The sequence below is a fragment of the Pochonia chlamydosporia genome, chromosome 1, assembly GCF_001653235.2.
Source record: "Pochonia chlamydosporia 170 chromosome 1, whole genome shotgun sequence".
Classification (NCBI taxonomy): Eukaryota; Fungi; Ascomycota; class Sordariomycetes; order Hypocreales; family Clavicipitaceae; genus Pochonia; species Pochonia chlamydosporia.
In genome coordinates this window covers 1,045,939-1,072,437 of record NC_035790.1, presented here as the reverse complement: position 1 = coordinate 1,072,437, position 26,499 = coordinate 1,045,939, and the positions used below count along the sequence as shown (strand labels likewise).

General features: G+C 51.8%; 4 protein-coding genes across 4 annotated transcripts; 3 read left to right on the top strand and 1 right to left on the bottom strand.

Moving 5' to 3' along the window:
• Positions 1-6,923: 6,923 nt before the first annotated feature.
• VFPPC_00239 (BEM46 family protein) lies at positions 6,924-8,345 on the top strand (the record flags this gene model as incomplete). The annotated part of the gene is made up of 4 exons (XM_018280302.1): positions 6,924-7,037; positions 7,097-7,140; positions 7,280-7,918; positions 8,171-8,345. 4 exons carry the CDS (start codon positions 6,924-6,926, stop codon positions 8,343-8,345), a joined length of 972 nt encoding a protein of 323 aa, XP_018148288.1.
• Positions 8,346-9,046: 701 nt separating this feature from the next.
• On the bottom strand, positions 9,047-12,482 carry VFPPC_00238 (NF-X1 type zinc finger protein; the record flags this gene model as incomplete). Its single annotated transcript, XM_018280301.1, has 3 exons — positions 9,047-10,089; positions 11,628-11,950; positions 12,016-12,482. 3 exons carry the CDS (start codon positions 12,480-12,482, stop codon positions 9,047-9,049), a joined length of 1,833 nt encoding a protein of 610 aa, XP_018148287.1.
• Positions 12,483-17,937: 5,455 nt separating this feature from the next.
• On the top strand, positions 17,938-21,651 carry VFPPC_00234 (glyoxal oxidase-like protein; the record flags this gene model as incomplete). The annotated part of the gene is made up of 5 exons (XM_018280299.1): positions 17,938-18,086; positions 18,143-18,454; positions 18,536-18,678; positions 18,769-18,910; positions 19,002-21,651. The coding sequence occupies 5 exons, from the start codon at positions 17,938-17,940 to the stop codon at positions 21,649-21,651; spliced, it is 3,396 nt and encodes a 1,131-aa protein (XP_018148285.1).
• A 901-nt stretch (positions 21,652-22,552) lies between these two features.
• On the top strand, positions 22,553-25,698 carry VFPPC_00233 (carboxylesterase family protein; the record flags this gene model as incomplete). Its single annotated transcript, XM_018280298.1, has 7 exons — positions 22,553-22,657; positions 22,706-23,024; positions 23,079-23,120; positions 23,172-23,358; positions 23,409-24,328; positions 25,315-25,387; positions 25,437-25,698. The coding sequence occupies 7 exons, from the start codon at positions 22,553-22,555 to the stop codon at positions 25,696-25,698; spliced, it is 1,908 nt and encodes a 635-aa protein (XP_018148284.1).
• Positions 25,699-26,499: the final 801 nt, after the last annotated feature.

The window sequence follows — 26,499 nt, the reverse complement described above, 5'->3', positions numbered from 1 at the left end:
TAGCCAGATGGGGGTGCCGAGGGGGCGTGTACTTGGTATTTGAGTGACAGTTGGAAAGGGGGAGGGGGATAGTCAGAGACAAGCCGGTGGGCCAGGGAATCAGCGGGACACCAGAAGGGAACGTCTGAACTGACAGGGTAGCGTAACGCTGCTAGATCAAAGCAGCAAGAGGTAGGCGCAAGATTGGCAAGTGTGGATGATTTGATTGTTTCTGGTGAGGCGGGAGTGATGTCAAGGCTGGAGGGAAGGTATTGGAACTGATATTAGGGAGGGGGGTGTGTGGTGGGATGTGTAATGTGTAATGTATGATGTGCCTTGGGATGTGGAAGCATGATGATGGCGCCAGGCCAGGCACTTGGGAGGTAGGGGGGGAACAAGCCCAAGTGCCAGGCTGGGGTGGGAGGACAGGAATGGGACAAGAATGGAACAAGAAACGGTCAAGGATTGACATTACCTCACACTGGAAGGAAACCATTTTTGGCAGTGATACCGGGGGTTTCTTGCTGATTGGGTGAGATGGTCGTTTGGGTTGGGCAGTGTCAGTTTGTGAGTGGACGCGGTAGCTGACGGAGAAGCCCAAGAGCAACAAGGAGCAGTCGGAGGCTTATGGGCAATGAGCCGAAACGCTGCTTTATGAGTGGACGACGCGAAAAAGCGGACGATCGGGTGCAAAATCGCCCAAGGAAAAACCGCAAGAGCTCGGAGAGGACGACGGAAACTCGACTCTGCGCGCGTCGAGACAGAGACCAGACCAGACCAGACAAGATGAGGGCCTTCCTTGTTGAACTGAGATTGATGGCGTTCGCCGTTGATGTTGGGTGCGTGCACGGGCGCGCAACAGAGCGGCAGAGGCAGTCTTAGGGCCTTGCTTTTTGCAGGGACAGGACAGGAATCAAAGGAATCGATACCAGTTCCCGGCGATTCAATTTGTGGGGACGTGAAAGGCGAGAACTAGCTCAAGTGTACGGAGTACAAGTGGTCTGGTCTGTTTGGAGAACCACTGAATACCAGCCAGAGCAGCGGTAGTATTGTCGTGCTTGGCTGTGGCTGTGGCTGTTGGCTAGGAGGGCGAGAATACAGGTGCGGCTTGGGACGTGTCGAAAGGGGTCAACTGGTGGCCGTCAAGTCAAGGTCAAGAGGAATGCGTCTCAGGCCAGGAAGCACAGAGTACCTTGCCCCTCGTTTCCCGATGAAGGAATTGGAATGGTAGGTGGAGGGGGGGCTCAGACACGGCGACGCGGCGCGGGTCGAGAAAAAAGTGTGTGTCGAGTGTGATGAGACGGCGTCGACGTAAAAGAAAATGGCCAAAGCCTTCCTTGGAATAGAGGAGGAGGAGGAGGAGGACAGGTCCGGATGGCGTCAGGTATTGAACGGTGAGCCGGTGCCAAGGAGAGGCAAGAGAACTGGATCGTGTGCGGGCCGGTTGTGGCTCGCGAGAGTAACAGAGGGGAGACGACGAAATTTTCCAGTCTGATAGAGACTTGCAAGTTAAGTCAACAAAGGGATGTCGTGCCTCGAAAAGCCGTTATTATGGACCCAGAAGCGCAGGTGATGCTGGTAAGGCGTTGCTAGGCAGTCGATCCGTCTGTGTTTGGTGCGTGTTTATGTGGTGCGAGGGAAAAGTTTGCAAGAAAAAAAAAATTAGGAACTGGAGAGACGATGAAGACACAAGAAGATGATTTGCCAAGGCACAAATTTTCTGCCTCTGTTGCTGTGCCTGTGTTGTGCGTCTCTGCCCAGTGCTGTGCGCGGAGTCTGGTGTGTGGTGTCTGGTCTGGTGGTCAACTGGTCTGGTACTTAGTATGGTGTGCCGGTGGCCTAGTGGCCTGGTGGTGTCGAGTCAAGCCTATAACTGGTGGGCGCCGACATAGACTGGCACTGACTGGATGTCTGCACGGTCTGGTAGGGAAACATTGAAGGCAGCAGCTGGATTGGACTGGACCCAGAGCCAGAGCCAACTTTGAACACATCGGCCAGGCATTGACACGCAGGCACAGGCACAGGGCGAAGCTGTCCAGGACGACCAGGTCCAGTCAACAAACCAGTTGGCCAGCCATGAACCAGACCAGAAGTGATTCGCTGGGATCGCCTCGCTTCTCCTGACTGGCTGGTTTCATGCTTCCCACTTCAACAGCACCGGTTGGTGACTTTGCGATATGCACCATTTGCAGTCTGGTCTTATTTGACTTTGACGTCTGGTGAAAATACTGGCATCGGCACGTTTGGCAGCTGACCCCTCAATTTAAAGCTTCCACCAAAGCCCAGCATTTTTACTATTATTTTTTGGTTCTTTCGTGTCAAGTCCCCTCTGCTGGCATCCAGACACAACCAACTGGAACCCAGGGCAACATTGAACATTGAACTGGCACTTCGAAGTGTGCATAAACTGCTCCGCCCACACCCTCCAGTCGCTCTTTCCGTCCGCCACCCCTCCAAAACACACCAGGTTCTCCTTCCACTCTCAAACTCTTCTGAAGCAACGTTCTAATTGGTCCCTTGATGTCACGGATCGCCTCGACCAGTCATGTGGACGTTTGGATAAATGACAGATCCCAGGAAACTTGATCATTCAACGAGACCACACTCGAAGAAGTCCATCCATCAATTCGTTCCACCCTGTGCTACGGCTCAAGTCAAACATTGACACTCCTCGCACAGTTCAATATCACACATGCTGCTATTGCTAACACAGCACAGCACAGCACAGCACATCCACCAAACAGGCCGCCGCCAAAGCGCCCTGTGATGAGTTGAGCTTTATCAACTGGGATCGGCGTGGTTTCACCAACAACCAATCTGGCGCTGACACTGCAGGTCGAAAGCTCTCTGTTGCCTATCCGAATGCACGTATGCACAATGTTCTGAATATAGAAATCATGCAACCAATCGCGGGGCGGCACGGATGCCGTCTTACACTTCTCGGCGTTGGTCCTTCTTTCATGTCCATGTTCAGATCAACCACCAACGTTCATGGATCCGATTCCATCCTCCTCAGCAGACACGATCTATTGCTGTGATGGCTTTTTGGCCGTGGGCATGCCCCACGCTTCTTAGTTCACTTCATGATATTAATCCACTAACGAGCACCCTCGGCATCCTTTGTCCTGGATGCTCACCCACTTCTCCCAGCCTAACATACCACCACGACCGCCGCCATCCACCGTCCACCGCCCGGAGCTCCCAAAGAACAGACCACTGGGGAGACAGAATGATCATGCGCACAGTCGTGTGAGTGGCTGATAACCCGGGCAATGGGGAGAGATGGGGAAACTGAGACAGGTGTGGTGCAAAACTGACGAGCGAACGCTTGAAAGACTGCTGTTGTCTGTAACCAACAAGCGAAGGCGAGCACAGGCGAGAGAGCTATCAGTGATTAGTGACTGAAAAAGCGAAAGGGGATAAAGAGCAAAACATTTGGTTTCTCTCCTAATCCAGGCATGTACTCCGTAGTGTCTGGCGGTTTGACCGACCGCCCAGACGAGATTGAGAGGGTTCCATAGATGGTGGGTGAGGAACAAACAAAACACCAGACTTTTGCTGGCCATGCTCCATGGGGTTGGCATAGAAGCTGTTTGATGTCAACTTCTAACTAGTGACAAAAGCAGGCGTTGACTGTTTGCCAGTGCTGCCGGCAACTAACCGTGTGGAAGCATACCCAACACGCCAAACCATTGCGCCGGTAAGGAGTACTCCTCACATTGATGAGTTTACTTCATCTGCATCCGTCTTGCACATGCGTCGGTGCAACTGCAACTGTAACCTGGGTACTCGGTTCTCTGTACTCCGTACTCCGTGTCGTTTCTCAAGCCTTCGGCGCTGCTGCAGGGGTGATCCAATACCCAACGCCAGCGCTGACGCGCGTTTATAGCTTGCATGAGATGAGCTCAAGAGTGCGCGACTGACAGCGCGGAGAGAATGGAGCTATCCAAGGACTATTAAAGATGGGGTCAAAGTCTGGTGCTGCTCATTTGATGAGCCGTACTCCATCACAGCGGACCATGCCTGCATTGGCGCTAAGAGTACATATGTAATTACCAACATTGAACCATCCATCTCTCAAGTTCTTTGTTCAGGCCATGGACAGCAGGCGCCGACTGAGCAATCGTATCGCCGGCTGTGTGGCTCAACGGCGTGATCCATCGTTCAATATGCTCAGCATACTTCTCCAACGCCAGCCATGCCATCAAGTATGCATGAAGTATGCAGGCTATGATAGCGTGACGACCAGAAAGGATACACAAATTTATTGCCTGCTTGCGCGCTGAACGCCGTCTTGCTTCATCGCGAGTGCTAGAAAATACGATCAAGCACTCATTGTTCGTCAATCATCTGAGCATTTGAGCCTTGAAGCAGGATGCGAGAGAACAGGGATAGCCCAACATCCGAGCTCAGCACCAACGAAACTACTCTAAACAAGTAACGACAAGCCTGTCAATGCTCCTCGACAGGGCCGATCATCTCGCATAGCGAGTATCATCATGCTTCGAGGAGGGCGCTGGGAAAGCTTGCAGCCATGTTTCAGCTACCCCCCCTTCTTTATTCATCCGCCACATTTACACATGTGTCGCTTGGACAGGGCTTGACGAGTTCATATTCAGCCATCCGAGGTCGAGATAACAGAAATCGTTGTAGCAGTGCATTGGAGCTAGAGTTCACCCGAATGAGAAGTTGCATTTGATGGATAAGATGGCACCTCGCACATGTAAGCCTAGGTCGAAATAGAGGAATGGGGATCCAAGTCCGTCAGAACGAGAACATGTTTCGTCTCGGACAAGTCTACATTGGTGCTATACGAGCCAAATTCGGCATTTTAACCTACCTTTTCGAGATTGGGGTTGTCTCAATCGCGCGACATTTACTGTGGCTTTTGCCAAGCCGTAGTTCATAATGGCATTACCGAGTACATTGAACTGGTCTCTGATGCGTGGAGTAACTCATGCTTGTTTCTGATTCTTTCTCCCAATTGCGTGAGTCCGCGATACGCGCTCTAGTCAGACCCTCCTAACCAGGTTCATGGAACTTCACTGTGCAGCCATTTTATATGCGCTTTAAGGAGTATAGTCCGGTTGTTATACCAGTAGGACACAGCAGTGTTTCACATGGCAGTCAATCATGGCTCTGTTAGGAAGGTGTTGAAGGAAAGAAAAAAGCAAACATAAAGCGCCCCCATTCCACGAGTTTGTGATGAGCGGCATGTTGTAATTTTGCGCACGTCAGCCCATTGTGTTATACGGAGTACTGCACATCATCAGCGATTTAGCTGAATAACGCCAAACATTTGCCATTGGGCAATTCTGACGTGCGGGTGCTTGATCCTGGCCGATTGAACATTTGGGATTTGGCCATCACTCACCTCGCGCTGGACAAAGTAAGCTGACGGGCGTCTAACATTCCACCCTCACTTTTCAACATGCCCGGTGCGGCGATGTTATATCTAGACGTATTGTTTTTGTATACGCCCTTGAGATCGACTGGTCATTTAGAGTCATCAATTGTGCTGGTAAAATTGCCGATACAACGCATGTGTATGTGGAATCGGCGCCCTCACATACACTTATCGTTACCCTGCAGGGTGAAATGCGGCGAGACTGCACGGTTGGAGAATGACTCGCCGCCTCTTGTCTATGTCCGTTCCCTCCATGTTCGTATTTCATGCGTTGGCGACAGCGAAATTTACAGCTCTGGCGGTGGTGGCGTGCGTTGAACTGGTCATAGTTTGGAGCTCATTTAATCATGCAGCCGAACAGCACCAGCTCCAACACTCAGCATTGGAAGACGTCATCAATTTGACTCGGCGAGTTTCGCAGGCAAATGGCCAGTCTGCAAGAATAGGAGGTAGCATCAAGGAAAGGGAGAGAGACTGTCAAATACGTCGGCACGACCGCTTGCAGCATGTCGACATAACCTGGATCGTATGACTGAGATTCGAACATCTAAAATCCGAGACCTCGGCTCCTCAAAATAGGTCAAGTCAACTTCACACAAACCAAACCAAGGAAATGACATGACTTCAATCGGAGCCGGATTCGATCCGCCTCTCACAATCACAATGACCCGTCACCCCTACCTGTTTATGAATAAGCTCAATCGGAATCAATCACACGACTTGCGTGCTTTTTCCTCTCTCCCGCCGTTAAATACCAAAACTTAATCAAACGAGGCGTTCATGTTAATTAGACATTTCGAGGTGGAGCGGAGGGCTCGAGTGCCTCCCTTTTTGCCGTTTCGCCCGGTTGGTCCTTCCCCGTTCCTGGTTGAGCTCCACCAGGCCCTTTTTCCCACCGTATTGTGTCTGGTCTGGTTGCACCAGCAAACTGCATCAGGTTCCATTTTACCGCCGTTCACAAACACAAACAAGTTCCACCGATTCTCATCTCCATCGTGCTCTTCCACGCATCTCTACGATCTGAGAATCTTTGCTGCTATCCGACCATCTCCTTCGTGTCCCGCCTCTGATACAAATCAGGCCTCTATCCCGACACCAGATATGCTCCCATAAGTCGTCTGTTCCGTGTCCTGAACCAGGCACCAGGCACCAGGCACGTTTGGGCATTCACGACAACAAGAGGACTCGTACACCGAAACTTTGCAACCAAGCTCTGCAAGACAGCCTCGCCGTCAAAGAAAACCAGCTACAACGGAAATAGCCCCTCAATTGCCACCGTTGGGCATATACTATCGATAACAGGGCTGGATCCTTGCCAAGGCAGCAGCTTTTGGACCTACGGACTGCCTGGCGATTGTTGCACCTTTCTTTCTTTCCCAACTGGCTATTTTATAATTGGCTCGCGTGTCACTGCAACACGAATAAAGGCGACCCGAACCCCGAAAACTCGAGAAGGGGGAAAAAAGAATCGTCACTTCGGCCTAATATTGACTTGCGTGCTACTGAAGAAAGGCCCTCGATGCCTGATCGCACGGAAATGTCGAGTCCCGGTTCTCCTCCCGCTTCTACGCTCAGCAGCTACCTCGAGCAGACGGCTTCTGCTCTGAGCTCCGCCGCTTCCTACATGCGTCTGCCCGCACTGGCATCCACGGTAAGTGATGTGCTAGAGGACCTTGTTATATGGAACTGATAACTGACCTGGGGCTACAGGGTATTGCTGCCGCCTTAACATCCTTGTTGTATTTCAAGCAAAAGTATGGCATGATTTCTTGTTCTGAACGACCCGTGATACATGTACACATGGTGGACTTGATATGCATGTCCATTTGTGTGTGGTGGTGTGGGCACTGTACAATGAGATGGTGGTTGCTAACACATTATGTCTTCCTCTAGGGCTCTGATATACCCGTCCCATATGCCCCCAAACTCGCGGACAGACGTACCAAGACCTTCCCAATTTGGTATAAGAGACTTTGAGGAGCTTGTCATTCCTACCGACGATGGCGAGAAGCTATCTGCTTTCTATATACGAGGCCCTCGTGGCGGCAAGAACTCTGATGTGACCATGATTATGTTTCATGGCAACGCCGGAAATATTGGCCACCGCCTTCCCATAGCAAGGATGCTTATCAATTATATTGGCTGTAACGTGTTTATGCTGGAGTATAGAGGTTACGGCACCTCCACTGGAGAGCCCGACGAGGGTGGATTGAACATTGATGCGCAAACCGGGCTGAAGTATCTACGTGAAAGAGCCGAGACACGAGACCACCGGCTGATCGTCTACGGTCAGAGTCTGGGCGGCGCGGTTAGTGTCCGATTGGTGGCTAAGAACCAAGACGCAGGTGAAATCATTGGTTTGGTGCTGGAAAATACTTTCCTATCGATGAGAAAGTTGATTCCATCCGTTATTCCACCGGCCAAATACCTGACTCTGCTTTGCCACCAGGTTTGGCCAAGTGATACGACTTTACCAAACATTACAAAAGTTCCTGTGCTCTTCCTCAGTGGTTTACAGGACGAAATTGTTCCGTAAGTTTTTTGTCTTCTCCGCTCTCCCCTCTTCACTGTGTGCCCTGTGTATCGCGACTTGACACACAGAAGCTACCATGGATCATGTGATGATCAAAATTGCATCACCCACAAAATATGAACCGCTTGCGGTCCTGATTTGAAACACATTTTTCTCGAGTCTGATTGGATCCTCTTCTAACACCTCTCAACAACCCTGCCTACTCTCTCCGAAACTTGATAAACTGACAAAACCGACTCCTCATCTTCTAGTCCCAGTCACATGCGCCAATTATACGAACTTTGCAACGCCCCCGACAAGCGGTGGAAGCCACTGCCGGGTGGCGATCACAATTCCAGCGTCCTTGAGGAGGGCTACTTTGAAGCCATTGCCGAATTTGTTGCGGATGTCACGAGCGAGGCATCCAAGGAGAAGACGCGGTTATAGAATGGCATGCATGATGTAAAATAATACCGCGACCTGAGGGCCGCAAGCACATATTACATATATACTTTTCTCTAAGCAACTCCCCTCTCAGGGAAAGCTGAGAGGTCGAGCCGTTATGATAGATACCCACTTCCTTTACGAAGATTGTTGAGCATGCATACCGGTACAATAATTATGTACATTTATATTTATACTAGAATCAGAGGCGCCATGGCTAATAAATGAGGGGAACGGTTTGAGAACCAACAGTTTGGCCACAAGGTCCAGTTAACGCAATATTTCCATCGAGGTGCCGTTCCTAAAAGAGCATGCAAATTAATTCAGACTACCTGCGCCACGAGGACCTAATGCCCCGGCCCGGCTTTGCGTCATTTTCATTGCATGTCTAACCTGCATGTTGGGAATGTCGTGTGGTTTAGATGGCGGTGCGGCGGTGGGTTGGTTCATGTGACGGTTCGGAGGGTTGGGGGCTGGGTTGGAGGTGATTGGGTCGCGTGATGCGTAGAGTGGCATTGACAAAAGGCGGTGTTGGTGTTGACGAGGGGTGTTTGTATGAATGGGATGGAATGGATGATGAGTTATTCGGTTTGATAGAAATGAATTATTTACGATAGTATGGAGATGAGGATGAAGATGAAGATGGGGATTGTATACGAGACTGAGAAGGTGTAGCATATTGATTGAATTATATGTTTGGAAGATTAGCACTCTACATCGCCGTCTAGCTCTTGTGTCCATGACTTTTCCCTCTCGATCTTCTTCTTTCGTAGTCCTAATAGTCGTCGTCCTGTTGTGACGGGCGCTTCTTCAACAGGAGTTTCGACCCTGGCTGCTCTTCCGGCGACGGCACTCCAACCAGATGCGTCCTTGGTGGTGTCGTCTCTTCGACTGATTGTGCCTGCGGAATCAACATGACATAGTAGTATCTTGCCGGCTAGGTCTGTGGCCTCAATGGTCTTTGCGAGACGGGGCTTTAGAGAAACGAGCGTTTGCTCTAGGGCCGTGGGCGACAGGAAAGATGAGTAGGATGTCGTGGCGCGGAGGAGCACCTCTTCTGATGGGGGGAACGTGATTTCAAAGTGGACGGATGGGTGGGCTGACAAGTCCATGTCTATAGCGGCCTTGACGTCTTCAATGGTGAGTCCGAAGCGAGGACTTGTGAGGAGAAACCCGTTGAAGGGGTTGGTAACGGGCGGAGAGGACGCGCGGGACGCGGCTGCGCTGGCTGCTTCGGCGGCCTGCGTGGCTCTGATTTTGATGCACTGCGATAGTGTCTTGCTGGGCGCGGAGACGAACCGTGGCCCCTTGAAGACGATGACGTACCGGTATGGTTCGACGTCCTCGCTGCGACTGTCTAGGCCGTAGTCTTCGGCGAGGAGGTGCAGGAACTGGCGGTACGTGGTGTTCATGGGCTTGTACCGGAGACGGACTTCGTTAGGCGTTTTGGCAAAGACTCGGAATTCACGTTCTTGCGTTTCAGCCCACGACGTGTTCTCCTTGAAGAGGCGGAGAGTGGTGTCTGAGTAGGGAACGTGGTCGTTTTGATGGGACGAAGGGTCGATGTTGAGCGCGGCTGCGAGACGGCGATTGCGTTCGAGACGTAGACACTCGTCGTCGCATTTGATCTCGGGGCGCGTTGGCGTTGGGTTCGAGCTGCTGGCGAGGCATTTGACTTCTTGGCTGCGAACACCGCAGGGGCAGGAGATGGTAGCTTTGGCGGTACATGCAGAAGATTCGTTGCAGGCTGTGAGGAGTTAGCTTGACGTACTTTTGTGCTTATCATGATGATAAGGTCGGGGGACTTTTGCTTACGAGTTTGTCCGTGGCATGTATTTTGGCACGGGTGTTCACAAAATAACTTGATCTTGCCGCATGGTTGCTCGCAATGCTTGCCAGACAGATTGGCGTCTTCACACTCTCCCGGCCGGTGACATAGCTTCTTACAACTGTGTAGTCCGCATTTCAGCTTCTTCCCACAGACTCGTCCGCAATGCGCTTCTTGGAGGTGACAGGGCTGGCTATGAAGCTTCTCTTTGCCACAGGCGCACCATTTCTCGACGAGGAAGGGACACTTGGGACATGCTATATCCCCGGAGTGACAGTTGTGCTCGACTGGAGGGTGTCCGCAACCGGGTCGTCGTAGACAGTTGAAGCGACAATCTGGGGGCCGAGTACCACAGGGCTGGGGAGGTTGGAGGACTGTTCGACCGCAATCGCAACTAATCTCGGTGAAGATGGCTTCCGGGCAACTGGCACATGGACCGCGGTGACAGATTTGTTGGCATTCGTGGCTCCCGCACTTCAACTGTCTTCCACATGTTTTGATGCAAATGTGTTCTGCTTCGATGGACGTTACTTCGCCGGGTACTTTGTGCTTTCTCCGCGCTGCTTGTCTCTCTGCGGCCTTCTTCTCGCCTGCACAGCAGTGTTCGCCACATTTGTGACGGCCACAGCTCAGGTTCGCCTGGCAGATTCTCATACACATTGGCTTTTGGACATCTCCCTGGTGGCAAACGCTACGGCTGCTGGTACGGCCACATCTGCAAGCAACGTCTATAGTCTCGTTGCAAAATCCACAATCCCCAGTATGGCACTTTGATGCGCAAAGGTGCCCACAAGGCAGCTTCTTGTGGCAAGGCTTCTCGCAATGTGGGATAGGGTCATCACAAGTTGTGCGAGCATTGTCGAGCAGCTCATTGAGCGGCGTCTTGCCACAAGGACAGTGAGTGACAGCATCTGGTGAGTATGGACAGTGTGCTGGCTGCTCCTCCTGAGGGTGACAAGCCTCTGAGCACTTGTGAACACCGCAGTCGAAACTGCGCTGACAGAGCTGATCGCACGTAAATGTACCGTCGAACCATGTCTCATCTGCAACGTTGAAAGACATATGCGGCTCCTCCCGTTCGAAGCAGGGCATTTGCTTCCCAACCCGGCCGCAATAACATTTGGCTTCAACCGTCGTGTCGCAATCACCACAAAGGCCAGAATGACATGGCCTAGAGCAGGAGTGCTCCCCGCAAGGTAGCAAATCTCCGCAAATTTCCTGGCAACTCCATCCATTCTCGTAATCAGTCTCTCTGCAAAGCTTCCGAGATTCGTTCTTGCCACAGAAGCAGGACTGCGTTGGGCCCATCAACCCACAAGGCGGGCAGGGACCAGCATGGCATTGAAGAGAGCAAGGGTGTGGGCATGTTGGACGTGGTTTGGAGCAGGTTTGTCCGCACGAATGTGGTGGTAGTGACGATGGTGCTGGATGAGGATTGATGTCCTTTCCGCACCAACAGTGATATGATCCAGGGTCATCGGATAGTTTTGAGTTACATCCGGGGCATCTCCAAGAAAATTCTTGCTGAGGCTCGGAAGACTGTAAGTCCTGCTGTTTTTTCTGGTTGTCGTGCCACCTCTTGACACACCTCAAATGGACAACAGTCCAGCAGAGAGTGCAAGACCACACGTGCGAAGTTCGGACAACATCATCGGTGCAAATTGCACATTCGTAATTGAAATTGGCGATATCCTCATGAATCCTGGTTCCTAAGTCCTCCGCAGTAGACTTTGGAAGCCTTGTTTGCGGTCTTGTTGAAGCCCTGGGTTTGGTAGGTTTGCTATTATGCATCAGTACCCATATCCTTTTGACACATATGCCAAAAGCACATAGAACTTCACGTACCTTCGAGTCACGATCGGTTGGCCGGGGACGAATTCTGGGGCATCAGCACTCAGTGACGCAGCAACGGAAACCGAATCATCATCGCCAGTCTCAGCAGTTGCACTGGTTAAATGGCCACCAAAAGCTCTTTGAGCAGAAGGTCTCGGGGCATCACTTCTCACCCCGCCACGGCCTCCTGTCCGTGGACCACGAGCCCTGCGACCTCTCCCTCTCTGATTTGAACTGGGGCCATCCGGATTTGACCTGCTTGAGGTTTGAGCTTGTGCCTCGGCGTGTGTTTGTGTGGCAGAAGTGCCAATTTGTGATTGATTAGTCTCGCTTTGAGTGGAGGCAGACGTGCCCCCAACACGAGAACCATCTACTGGTTGATGGCTTTTACCACCACGACCTCTTCGGTGGCCATGATGTCTACCACGATTAGGGCGCTGTGGTCGAGTTTGAGCTTGAGAGCCCTCTGCCTCGGGCATAATACGTGGCCGTATGAGGACGACTTGGTGTGAAGTTTGTGCGATATCCAACTTGGGGAACTCACAGGTGACAACTTGTTGAATGTTGATGATAGTGCTGGTGTGTGAGCTGGATTCCGCAAGAGGTAGGTGGACGAAATTTAAAACAGCAAACGTGTAGATTTAGAAGCCGCTACGATGCTGAGGGTTGCAATAAAAAAAAAACGATTGAGACTGGAAAGAGCGAGTGGCGTTGACTTCGTTGATATTTGTCCGTCGTGTCGAAAGCACAAACTTTGAGTGGGGCGTTGAAGTTGAAGTTTGGAAGTTGTTTCCACAGATTTGAGTGGCTGATGGCCCGCCTCCTGGGGAACTAACAGTGGCAAAGCAGGCGGCGGATGCTGACAAAGGCTCTGTCGACACACCAGACAGCACTAGAAATGAGTCACCGACCAGCCCAAAGGGGGCAGAGCTGCGTTTTTCATCTGCAATTGACCAATCCCAGAGCCTCTTTTGTGAGATTCTCATACACAGCTTGAGAAAGAGTCATAGTGACAAATGAGCCTTCCTGTTTCTGCATTTTGATGCGCAACGAATTGGGCTTTGACTCGAAGTTTGACTACAACACCCCAGAATATTATTGCAAAATGCCTCGCGTGCTCAGTGGCCCCGAAATTGGACTAGAGCCGAGGCTTATTCAAGGCGGACTTGAACTGGAGAGGCATCGACGCTTTGCCATGTTACCCTAGACAATATGCAAGACCTTCAAAAGTCTTATCTTACCTGGGGTGTTGTGTTCAATGTTACGAAAAGCACGGAGTACAGGACGCCTTGCTGGGAATATCTACTTGTTAAATTGCAGTTCGCTACCAATCCACTTTGCACCTTGCCTCAACAAGGAATCAAAAAGCCATATGATGGGCGCCAAGGTCCGGCTTGATGGGAACTGCACGATGCAAGGGAAAACAGTCATGCAGGCCCGAAACAAGTGTGGAGAGCATCAAGAGACCTTGTAAGTCCGATTTCGAATTAATATTGCAACAAGTCCCAATTGTAGTACATGCGACCTTTGTGCGTATTCTCGAACACGGGTACGGAGCACGAAGTTTATTAGGTGATTATATGAATATCCACTCCAAGTCAATGCAGTGACATGGCCTACACTCTGTCAGCCGTCGTACCTGTGTTGCGTCTCACGCAAGGTGTATGTAAAGCCACCATTTTGGTGGCATTTGAGAGATGTAAATAATGCGCTCTCACAAAAGGAGGAGGAAACAGCAGTGACACAGGCGGTGCTTGTCCATACACAATTGTCATGTAGATGCGCCACGAGACTGAATGCTGTTTGCGTTTATTGCACGTCTAACTGCACGGAACCTCATGGCCACATTGAGATGGTTCAACTGGACTCAAGCCATATTTAAATACACTATGTGTGGGTGTGGACTTTGCCAACAACGTTTCCCTTCTTTAGATCAGACGGGGCACTAATTTCTCGATGTCCAACTGGCAATAACGCGGAGTACAGTATGACAAGAACGCCAGAGTTTCACAGAACTGTCATAGTATCGGTTCCTCGTGGCTTGTGGTGTATTATGCACACCCCAACCGATGATGGAGATAAACTCCAGCCCAGTAGCCCCCAGGTCTCTGTTGAAGAAACATCACGACGGGAATGGCTTGTATGGAGAAGCCGCCACAGAAGTATATCGCACTGAGCAAAATTACACTTTCTGATCATGGCAAGTTTGAGATTTCTTGCCGGATATACCATTATTTGTGTACTTCCTTGCCAGGAACAGTCCTCTTCCTGTCTTGATGAATTGCGCCACCAAAATACCAAAACCAACACCAATGCGCTTCCGTTATGCTCGGCATGAAGGACCCCGTAGGTTAGTCCAACATGGTTGAAGGTTGGTGTACTTAGTACTGATGGAACGTAGTCATAACGGCCAGTCTGGTCCGTCAACATCAATACTCCATCAATGGAGTGGAGATAGTTGTCGTATCATCGGTCTTATACGTTGGACTACATGGCAGCATGGGTAGTTCTTATCCAGCTGAAGACGGGACAGCGGAAGAGAAGACCGGCGTTGACATTCTGCCGCAAGAACCCTGATCGGAAAAATGCAGTCCGTTCAGCGCTGTCCGTATTGGGAGACAACAAAAATGCAAGAGGAGGTAGAACGATGCTCTGAGGAGTGACGGCCAAGCCCATGATGGGACGGCTGGGTGTCTCTAGCCGATTCAATTGCAAAACTTTTCCAATGAGACGAGACGGCTGATGCCCGATAACATGTTGGAACTGCAACAGAAGGCGCCTCATTTGCATAACATCGTTGGCGCTGAAATTTCACGGTTGACGTGGTTGGCCGCTTCGTGCAGAATGGGGGGGGCATTGGATACGAGAATGCAGGTCTGGCTGAGGCGCCGCCATGCCATGCGGGCCACAAGGGCTGCATCGGGACCAGCAACTCACGATCTCACCTTGAGCCATGCCATGTTCTCCCCTGGATGCTTTTCTTGTCAATTAGAGCCGGGGTTTTCCAGAGTTGGATAATGACTTCTCTCATCGCTTGATAATTCAGGTCGGACACACCGTGCTCCCTGCTGGAAATACTCCGTACCATCTATCCAGGTAGGCACTTGCAGTCATGGTGCCACCAAATCGTGCCACGACTGCGAGCTGGGGCGTGCGCACCGGGAAGGAAGGAGCGATGGATGCACCTGCTTTTTCTTTTTTGCCCCGATACAATCTCGGATCCGCCCAACAAAACAAGGCAAGAGGTTGCGTCCTTGCGCCCGCCTTGCGTGGTGGTCTTTTCAGCTGTGGGACTTGGCGACCTTCCAGACAGGGGCGGAATTTTGGTTCTGGCCGAAAAGCTCCAGACTAGACTGAAGTTTTTGGTCCAAGCACAGTTTACAGTCAGTCCTCCTTGCAACCCACGGAACGGAATACGGAATATAGTACCACTGCTTTGCTTCTCCCTGTCACCCAGTCAGTCCGTCAAGCTGCAAAGACGAACCTTGTGCGGAAGATGGACCGAGGCCCTGAAGTGGTCTGACCGCCATGGCAGGCAACTGCGGAGTACAATCATTCTTGAGGCAGCCCAGCGTTCGCAGATACTGCCATCTCTGGCTCTGCTTCTCACGCATTGACCCCATCCATGTGGCAACCTGAGAGACAACATGCTGGGACAACGGTTTGCATTCAGTCGCTGAAGCGAGCGGCGCCACTTACGCGCCGGGTTGGCAAACAACTCACGTTTTCTTGCTAGAGGTTCTCAAGTGTCTAAAGTTGAAGAACATCTCGCTAAAATGGGTCCGTCAGGTCCAACGGAACGCCACCTTCGTCGGTAGAAAGGGGAATGGCCGATTAGTTCTCGCCTTGACGAAGCCTATCTCTCTTTCTTCAGCCTCTTTGAGGAAAGCCTGAGGGACATCAAGCCACGTCCATACAAATCAAACGTCCAAACCGCTGAAGTGGGGAGAGTCTGTGGTGGGAGGCTGTCAGATACCCCTGGCGGACAAAGTCAAATATAGCAACGACCGACAGACACTGTGTCCACCGATGGAGCCTTACTCGGCCCAAAAGCCGACGAAATTGTTGCACAAACTCAACTGAGATGGGTTGGTGCGAGTGATTGCCACGTATTGAGCAGCAAAACCATCACGCACCTTTGAATAACTCCGCACAAATCACGTCCTTAATATAACGAGGAATGGCTTGCTTCTCGCGCTGTCGAAATGTATCAAGCACTTCATTTTCTTGAAACCGTCCACTTTCGTGCTTCATCAAATTCATTGCAATGTGTATCCTTGAGCGCTATCAGGATTTTGTCATTGGGATGGGCCTGCCAGTGAATGTTGTCCGAGAGTTAAGGTGCCCTGGAGCAAAGGCATTGTTTTGGCCTTCCAGGAAGCTGGAGAGCACGTCTCCAAAGTCCAGACCTTCAGCTTGTTGTCGAGCTGAAGGCTAGACTACTGTCACGGTGACAGATAAGAATATTGGACAATTGAAATTTCACCCCCACCTGTTTTTACATCCCAAAAGGAATTGTTATCAAGATCAGTCTGTGGCAACAGATGGGCTAGAAGCTGCTATCAACATCAACAGCGCCTCCTTCGAGCCAAGGCCGCACCACAACAATTTTACCCATGGCCAATGGAGCCTGTTTTGAGGTCCCATCGTCTGGCCCACCGCTTGTCGTGGTTGATTGCTAAGAAGGGATCATGCTCGGCAACACGGAGGTGTTCATATTACCACACTCTGACGCTACGCACTATTACTTAGGCGCTGTGCCAAATTACTCAGGATTGAAGTTGTGGCTTCGAAAGCCTCTTGGCGGTCATTCACGGTCACCCACAGCGGCTACGTACCCGGACCTTGTCTTCGTGGGTTTGAGCGTTGCTACGCAGCACAGCAGCTCGAACCATGGAGCAGCGTGAGCGACGTGGCGAGGTTCAAAATTGTTCGTGCAACAACAAAAGCCAAATTCCGTTTTGAAAACTCCTACTCGCATGCCAAATATGGAGGCTGTGGTCATGAACTGGCGTCGGCGAATGACCTGAGGCCAGGTGATTCAGACCTCACCAACTGACCTTACGAAAAGGCTGCCCACCAGAGAGCCGCTGCGACCAAGCACACATCTGGTTCGTATTTCTTTAGCACCACTGCACCAGCAACAAAGCGAGTCCGGATAGCGCTTTCAGCCCCACCGTGGGCTAGCTCCAAGTCGTTCGCGATGAGATATCCAGGCCCGGTTCGACGGCGAACCCACCTAACTGGCTCCCGTTCAACCATCCTCTGGATGGTCTTCGAGAGTTGCGAGGGCGAATGGGGTTGCATCCCTTTTCAAAGGCGTCAACTGTCCCAGCCTTGCCGCCGCCTCTCACAGGGGACATGGACCAGCTGCACGAACAGCTTGTCATGGTGTGGCTCTTTGCTTGCTTTACCTAAATGAGCATGAAAATTGGTTCCTGGTGCTCTCGACTCAACTGTTTCGGTCAAGATGTTGACGGATTATGATGTCGGACTCACCATCGCATCATACCATACACCCAGACCTTACCCCTGTGCTTTCTCATCATGCACCTTTGCAGACTATCCAGGCGCATGTCCAGCCCCAGCTCTCCACCTTGTCATGGTCTGAAGTGTTTGTGAGGCTTGGCCGTTCGTGGCCATCCGGTGACCCGCCACGAGTCCGACAGGGAGGTCCATCAACGTACAGACGAAAGTAGTGCTGGTAGGCACTCGTTCAGGTTGGAAGGGTCTGGGCCGCCAATGTAGTTAGGCCCATGCGGTGAATATATTGGCGATGCCATCCGCGACGCGGCGAACTTTTTTTTTTTCCTAACGAAAGCACTTCGTCTCCTCTTGTTGAGTTGAGGTCTTCGTACACTCGTTCAGTCTTCTTTATCGTCAGATATTGTGGTGAGTTGTAATTTGCGCCTCTGGGCCTCGAGAGCCGCCGCAATGAAGTCATCACCACTTGCTTCCTTTCTGTCCCTCGCTTTTCTTTCCTCACTCCCATCCAGCCATGGAGCGCTTCTCGAGAAGCGCGACCTCGTGCCACCGACCGATGCTGAACTCGGTAACGGTTGGACATACCAAGGTTGCTATGTGTAAGAAACCCACATCTTGTCTTGTCGAGACAGCGTGAAGTTAATGGTCGAAACAGAGACGTTGGTCGGACAATTAATGCCGCCAACACGGCAGATCCAAAGATGACCAACCAAATGTGCACGCAATTCTGCTTCGGAAAAGGATTCCCTTATGCTGGCACTGAATACACCTCGGAGTGTTACTGCGGTAGCCAACTTGCGACTGGAGGTGTTCAAGCACCAGCGACTGACTGTGGGATGGGCTGCGGTGGCAATGGGACTCAGCCGTGCGGTGGACCAGGAAGATTGACTCTATGGAAGACGAGCCAGGCCACTGGGCCATCCGTCAACCCAGGAGTCGATGGCTGGGTGTCAATTGGCTGTTACTCGTAAGTCAATGAATCGTCCTTGACAAGAAGTTATTATTAGCTGCCATGAGAAAAGCTCATTTCTGACCTGCGACTAAACAGTGAGGGCACCACGGGCCGTGCCTTGCTGCAAGGTGTTGGCACAGTCCCTGGAGCTCAGATGACGGTGGCCAAATGCACGGCAGCTTGCAAGGCGGCTGATGCGGCAAACATCTTGGCAGGTGTTGAGTATGGAGGCGAATGCTGTAAGTATCTACCTAGGTGGATGGGTAGAGGGTGGAAGGTGATGTCGCAAATACGACGTGAGGGACTGACAGTGGTATTTTCAAAAATAGATTGCGGCAAGAAGATCTCCAATGGAGCGCAGCCAGCGCCGGCCAGCAAATGCAACATGGTTTGCAATGGAAACAGCACAGAGTATTGCGGCGGTCCTGGTGCGTTGAACGTCTATAACCTGGGCGGAACATTGCCAACAAGGTAAGTGGATTGATTTGGTTGCTTCGATCTGTTTTAGATTTGAAGCCTAGACGATCGAAAACAGACACTGATCAGCAATCATGTCCAACAGCACCTCGGGAGGACCCGACCCAACCACAACCCCCACCGGAACCCCATCAGCATGTCCAGCTCAACCGTCCACTGTTGGAGCGTGGTCCTCGTACGGCTGCTACACAGAAGCGACCAACGGACGAGCCCTGAGCGACAAGACTTATGCCGACGACGCGATGACCTTGGCGTCATGCGCACAGTTTTGCACGGGCTACACATATTTCGGCGTGGAATACTCGCGCGAGTGCTACTGTGGGAACAAGTTCAATACGGGCTCGACAAAGGCACCTGCATCTGACTGCAGCATGGTTTGCTCTGGATCCAGCTGCGACCTTTGTGGGGCCGGCAACCGTCTTTCGGTCTACACCCTCGGGGGTGGTGTCGATCCCGGCACCTCATCCACAACTGGTACTGGTGGTGCTTCTTCCACGACCTCGACAGGGGGACCTGCGGCCACGGGCCTGCCCACCGGATGGGCTGCCTACGGCTGCTGGGTTGACGGTGTCAATGGCCGTATTCTTAACAAGCAGCTCCCCGATGATCCCAACTTGACTCTTGAATCTTGTGCCAAGGCCTGCAGTGACCAAGGTTTTACCATTGCTGGTGCTGAGTACTCACGACAGTGCTTCTGCGGCAACTCCATCGTCAACGGCGGCGTCAAGGCTCAGTCTAACACCGAGTGTAATACGGCTTGTGCTGGAAATCCCCAGCAATTCTGTGGCGGCGGCGGCAGAATGAGCATCTTGTCACTGGGTGAACCCCAGGTCGTTGCACCTCCTGGTGTTATTCCCGTTGTTGGCAAGTGGGAGTACCAGGGCTGCTACCAGGACAATGTCAACCAGCAGAGAACCTTCTTCTGGCAGAACTTCATGAACACTGACATGACGCCCAAGAAGTGTCTTGACCTCTGCGGCTCCTTTGGCTACATGGCTGCCGGCCTCGAATACGGCAAGGAGTGCTACTGCGGAGACCCAGCCAACATTGCTGTTCAAGGTGCTCAAAAGGTCGATGACAAGCAATGCAATGTCCCTTGTGTTGGAAACTCATCCGCTTACTGTGGCGGCGGCAGTCTTCTGACAACCTACTTCTGGAAAGGCGACCCATTCTATACCTGGAACTTCCCTGCCGCCGGCTCTCCCGACGCTGGTTCTTATGAGTTCCTCATTGGTGGTGTATGTGTTCCTCTCATCACGTCCCAAGCTATCACCGGTAAAGTCACCTTCCTCGAGAAATGGGGAACCGGACCGGCAAACTCGACTGGTGCTTACGAACTCGATCTTTCTCAAATCAACAACTTCCAGGCTGCCTGGAGAACGATGCATGTCAAGACCGACATCTTCTGCGCTGGTGGTCTGACGCTTCCCGACAAGGCTGGCCGACAGATCAACGTTGGTGGCTGGTCTGGTGATTCTACATATGGTGTGCGTCTGTACACTCCTGATGGATCTGCTGGAGTTCCCGGAAAGAATGATTGGGAGGAGAACGCTGCTGTGCTCAAGCTGCAACAAGGCCGCTGGTACCCCACCGCCATGATCATGGCCAATGGCTCTATTCTCGTCATTGGTGGTGAGGTTGGCTCTAACAGCGCTCCCGTACCGACCCTCGAGATTCTTCCCTATACTGGCACCAAGCCCCTCTATATGGAGTGGCTAGAGCGAACCGACCCCAACAACTTGTACCCATTTGCTTGTGTCCTGCCGTCGGGTGGCATCTTTGTTGCCTACTTCAACGAAGCTCGCATCTTGGACGAGAACAACTTCAACACTATCAAGACACTTCCCAACATTCCCGGAGCTGTCAACGACCCAATGGGTGGCCGAACCTACCCTCTCGAAGGCACCGCAGTTCTTCTTCCCCAGTATGCTCCTTACACTGACCCTCTTGGCATCCTCATCTGTGGCGGTTCTAGCAACGGCGCCGCCAATGCCCTGGACAACTGCGTGAGCACATACCCTGATGCAGCCAATCCCAAGTGGGAACTCGAGCGTATGCCTTCACAGCGTGTCATGACTTGCATGGCTCCTCTCCCTGACGGCACCTACCTCATCTTGAACGGTGCGCACCACGGCGTTGCTGGCTTTGGCTTGGCCAAGGATCCCAACCTGAATGCTCTTCTCTACGATCCTACCAAGCCCCTCGGCACCCGTATCACTGTCATGGCCAACACCACCGTTGCTCGTCTCTACCACTCGGAGGCCATCACTCTGCTCGACGGTCGTGTTCTTGTCTCTGGTTCTGATCCCCAGGATGGCGTCAACCCTGAGGAGTACCGTGTTGAAACCTTTACTCCCCCCTACTTGAAGCGCGGCAAGCCTCGTCCTACCTTTACTCTTGCCAACAAGGACTGGAACTACGGTCAGCAAATCACCTTTTCTCTGGGTTCTGCGGCTCAAAACGGTGGCATCAAGGTGTCTCTGTTGGGATCGGTTTCTAGCACTCACGGCAACTCCATGGGTGCACGTACACTGTTCCCCGCCGTCACTTGCGCTGGTACCTCTTGCACTGTTACCTCCCCGCCTGGCAAGTACATTGCTCCTCCAGGCTGGTATCAGTTCTTCGTTTTGGACGGTGGCATTCCCGGTGTTGGTGTCTTTGTCCGCATTGGTGGTGATCCCGCCGGCCTGGGCAACTGGCCCAAGGGCACTGGCTTCAACCCTCCTGGCGTCTAAGATGGCGTTCCTCTTGGGACAAACGCCCAATACCTGTTACGACCTGTATGACCTTGGGGATGGAAAGTTTTGGGGCAGCCATTGAACATAGGGAATTTCGGAAAAGACAAAACTATACAAATACAAGTATCTAGGGTCATTATTTTTTTGGGAAATTCTTTTTACATAGCTTTGAAAGAAGGAAGACGACGTTGTCTACAATGCACGGAAAGGCTCTCGATTTCGCCTTCTCGTCACTTTGGCGGTCTCATTTCGATTCTTATAGATAATACATAATTTCCTTGCCTACCAATCTCGCCGATTGAAGCCGATCGATGGTGCTACTTGTATTAGCGGCAACCTAACCACACAGCCTCTCATCTGATTGCGAACATAGATGGATATAATACAACACAAAACCCCAAGCAAAACCAATCCCATCCAACCGGCTGTGGGACCGGCTATTTGGACGACGCTAGAGTCTCCCGAATTGATCAATGTAACCCTATTACGACAACTCGGGGCTGAGACTCTCGCACGGTCATAACCACAACATGTATTTCGTCACACATGGCAATCAGAGAATTACAATGCCGGGCTATCTGCGAATAATCCCTTCATTTCTAAACAGTTGTCCTCCCTCCGGAGAAGTCATTGCCGACAAGTTGACCGAACGACCTTCTTATTGCGGAATGGCCGTGTCAGAAACAAACAAACCTGGGATATTACTCGGACATAATAAAACCCCGGACTCTTTCAATAAACTAGTTTGTGCTATTCAACAAAACTTGGTAATAAACCATGCACATCACATGTAGTTTAGTTGCTGACAGCGGGGTTAACGTCAGCAAACTGTCTACAAAAGCAACTACCTACCCATAATGAAAAAGAATATTCCGCAGTGCTACAAACGTTTAAAAAAATGTTGAAAATAGCATTTGCAGCGCTGGGGTTCAGCACCGTCGCCCTGACGAGCCATTTGCCCGTCGTTGATTTGGGGTACGCTCTCCATCGGGCTAGGTTTAATGTACGTGCCTCCACGGACCAGGAGTATACATACTAACTTGGTGTTTAGGAATCAGGGGATTACTACTCTTTCAAGAATATCCGCTTTGCGGATGCGCCTGTTGGAAAGAATCGGTTCCGGCCGCCGGTTGCTGTGTCGAGTGTGAATCGGACGGTGAGCGATGGTCCGGAGGTGGGTAATATTTGTCCGCAGGGATATCCGGACTGGACGCTTGTAGATGGCGCGAAGGAGGCGGGTGTTTCGGTGGAGGAGTATAGGAGGCAGCTTGAGAGTGACCCGAGGAATAGTGAGGATTGTTTGTTTTTGGATGTCGTTGTGCCGAGGACGTTGTTTGGGGGTGGACGGGGGAAGTGTGCGAAGGCTGGAGGTGAGTTTCAAAGTCCCGGAGTTGGTGAAGGATTTGAGTTTCTGACTTGATTAGCTCCGGTGATGGTTTGGATATACGGCGGGGGTTATGTATTTGGTAAGTCGGGATGGTTGATATACAAGATGTGAGGTAGCTTACCGTGACTAGGTCTCAAAGACGACGAGGTATACAACCCATCCGGGCTGGTCGCCGGCTCTTTTGAAGACGGGGGCAAAGGTGTCATCTACGTGGCGCTTAATTACCGTCTGGGCATGTACGGATGGCTCAATGGCCTTGGCGACGAGGACATCTTCCCCAACGTCGCGCTGCAGGACCAGCTCTTCGGACTTGAATGGTAAGTTTCACCTCACCGACTATCACGGGCAGCGTGCTAACGCAAAGCAGGGTCAAGAAATACATCCACCTCTTCGGCGGCGATGCCAACCGCATCACCGTGTTTGGCGAATCCGCCGGCGGAGGCAGCATCATGCACCACCTCACAGCCAAGGACGGACACACATCCCTCCCCTTCAAGCGAGCCCTCATCCAAAGTCCAGGCTACCAACCCGTGCTAGACCTCCCCGGCATATGGAACCGAACCCTCGAAACGGCCAGCAACATCACAGGCCGTAGCATCACCAACGGCGCAGCCCTCGCGGCCATCGACGCACCCACCCTCTACAAAATCAACAACAAAATCATCCAGGACTCCCCCATCAGCACATACACGTACGGGCCCTCCATCGACGGCTCCTACGTCCGCGACACGCCTACCGTGCGTCTCCAGCAACGGAAATTCAACCCCAAGCCGCAGCTCATGCTCGGCCACAACCTGCACGAGGGTCTCGCGTACATCACGCCAGATATCAACACCTCTGCCCTGGTGGCCACGAAACTCGACCAAGTCCTCCCTGTAGCGCAATCCGCCAAGAATTACATCCTGAGCACGCTGTACCCTCCTGCGCCGTGGGGCCCGTACAAGACGGAGAATGAGCGTGCTGTGCTGCTGTTCACGGAACTGTTCTTTGCGTGTAATACTCGTGGGTTGGGGACGGCGTACAAGAACGAGACTTGGAATTATAGGTTTGAAGTTCCGCCTGCGACGCATGGTCAGGATGTGGCGTATACGTTTTACAATGGGGAGAGGAAGGAGGGGAGTTTGGCGAGGGATATGCAGTGGTATTTTACGAAGTTTGGTGAGTTTGGGGATCCAAATGTGAGGGGGTCGTTGAGGGAGTGGGAGAGGTATGGCGATGGTGCGAGGCTGGTTACCTTTGGGGAGGAGGGGGTGGGTGGTGATGAGGATGAGTTGAGGAATATGAGGTGTGAGTATTGGCTTGGGGGGAGGTATCGAAGTGGGTGACAGGTTCTTGGAGTTGAAGTTGATGATGTGTACTCAGAGATGAGGTTCGAGAGTGTAGGGTAGTTCTTGGACTGGCCTGATGGGGACTAGGACGCCGCTACTGGCTGTTTGTATTGGAATAAGTAGTATTTATTAATACTTGCGTGTACACCGGTGATGAATGTATCTGTAACAAGTTGGTCTTTGTCCCTGCCTTCTGTTTAAAAAATGACAACTAAGTTATCCAGCTCGGCAAACGGAGTGCCCATGCAGAGAGGTCAAAGTTCCATGCGTTGACCTCATTTCGCAACTTGCACGCATCCCGCCGTGTAAATAAACAACCAAGCACTCACAAATCCAAATTAAACGAACCATGCCTACAAGACACACTCCTAAGAAATAATCTTCAAACACAATGCATCTTGCACTCACAAACTTACGCTGCCCATGCCCACCGGCTATAACACGGACACAAGCCCCCATCCCGTCCGATAAAGGAGAACGTTGAGACCACGTGACCCCCCTTCCCGCGCCGCCAAAATTCGGCAAGACAGCCATCCCATCTCAACGCCATTGGCACCTCGAAGCTCTACTACGAGTTGCAGTATACAGAATCACCGCAAACTCGTCCATCGCACCAGTTTCACGCAGTACCCTTCCTCGGCAAATTGATACGATGGCAGCTCTCATCAAGGCGGCCAATGCGAAAATCAGGTCCAACCCTGTTCTGGACTATGTCTGCTCAACACGTAGGTTTACCTCGCGATTCCTAGCTACGAATCCACTGGCGGCATAACAGCATTATATGGATTGCTGCATTGGTCGTTGCTACGATGGGGACTAGATTTGGTTCTCTAGAAAGGGCTACGAAGCTGTGCAAGATGTCTTGGAAACGGGGCAGCTTTACAGATATGCCCGAGCATCGGAGCTGCCGGATGGAAAAAACAGAAGCTGACGACGTATGGATAGATTTCTGGGGTCCCGTGTCAAACTTTGGCATCCCCGTCGCCGCTGTCCTCGATACACAAAAGAGCCCTGATCTGTATGTCACCCACTGCGCTGGCCGAAGAACAAATAGCTAACGGGGATAGAATCTCGGGACAAATGACCGGCGCGCTGTGCATCTACTCCGCCACCTTTATGCGATACTCTCTCGCCGTCACACCCAAGAACTACCTGCTCTTCGCGTGCCACTTCGTCAACGAGTGCGCGCAGCTAACACAGGGCTACCGATACCTGTCGTACCATAACTGGGGTGGCAAGGAGAAGATGGATCTAGAAAAGGGCATTGAGGCGGCGAAGAGCAAGGTCGAGGGCGTGGAGGACAAGGTGAAGAGTGCGGTGGGCAAGTAGATTCTGCTTTGCGTCGATGCTGGAAATAAAGGGGGGAACCATAACTAGGGATGGAAAGGATCGAGGAGCAAGAGCTGGAGGAGGGAAGAGGATGTCCTCGGGCTATCTTCTCGGAGACCGGATCGATATCCGGTGTTAATGGCATTCTGGGCATGCAGCCATGTGTACATTTGTACAAAAAAAGTCATACATTACACATGTTGTTTTTCTTTCTGGCCGGTCACAAGTCTAGGCCACATCTAGATAGGAATCTAGCTCGGGCTGTGTCACGGAAATAGAAGATACATCCTGAAAAACAAGGGGTATGAGTAAGAAGAATGCCCACCGGTTCGTCAGGTGACGCTTTGGACTTTGACGTTTGACACAGAAAATGGAGCTGCACACCCCCAGGATTTACGGCGGCGCCAGTTCTGTAAGCCATTTTACCCAATCGATTTGTCGATCCGTAGTCGCAAACGTGGCTTTTGCTTGACCGTACGTAACAGTGAAACGGCCGACTTCATGGTCAATTCTCGTCTTTCGCGGCATAAATGGTGCGGATCCGTGGCTATCCTCGGGTAGCCGTCGAGGAAATGGTCTATGCGGCCGTGTTGGCCAATGAGCGGGTGGCCATTGAAGAAGGCATGTGGACTAAATCTTGACGTGATTGCATCATTATGGATTCCTGGTGCAGTACAGTATTCTGGAAACTAGACGGACGAAAGAGAGATGCAGGGGCGGGTAGGGAGAAAAAACAGGCTAGTGGGTGAAGACGGAATAAATTGGAAGAAAGTTGAAGGTATGGTTCCGAGGCTGCATATT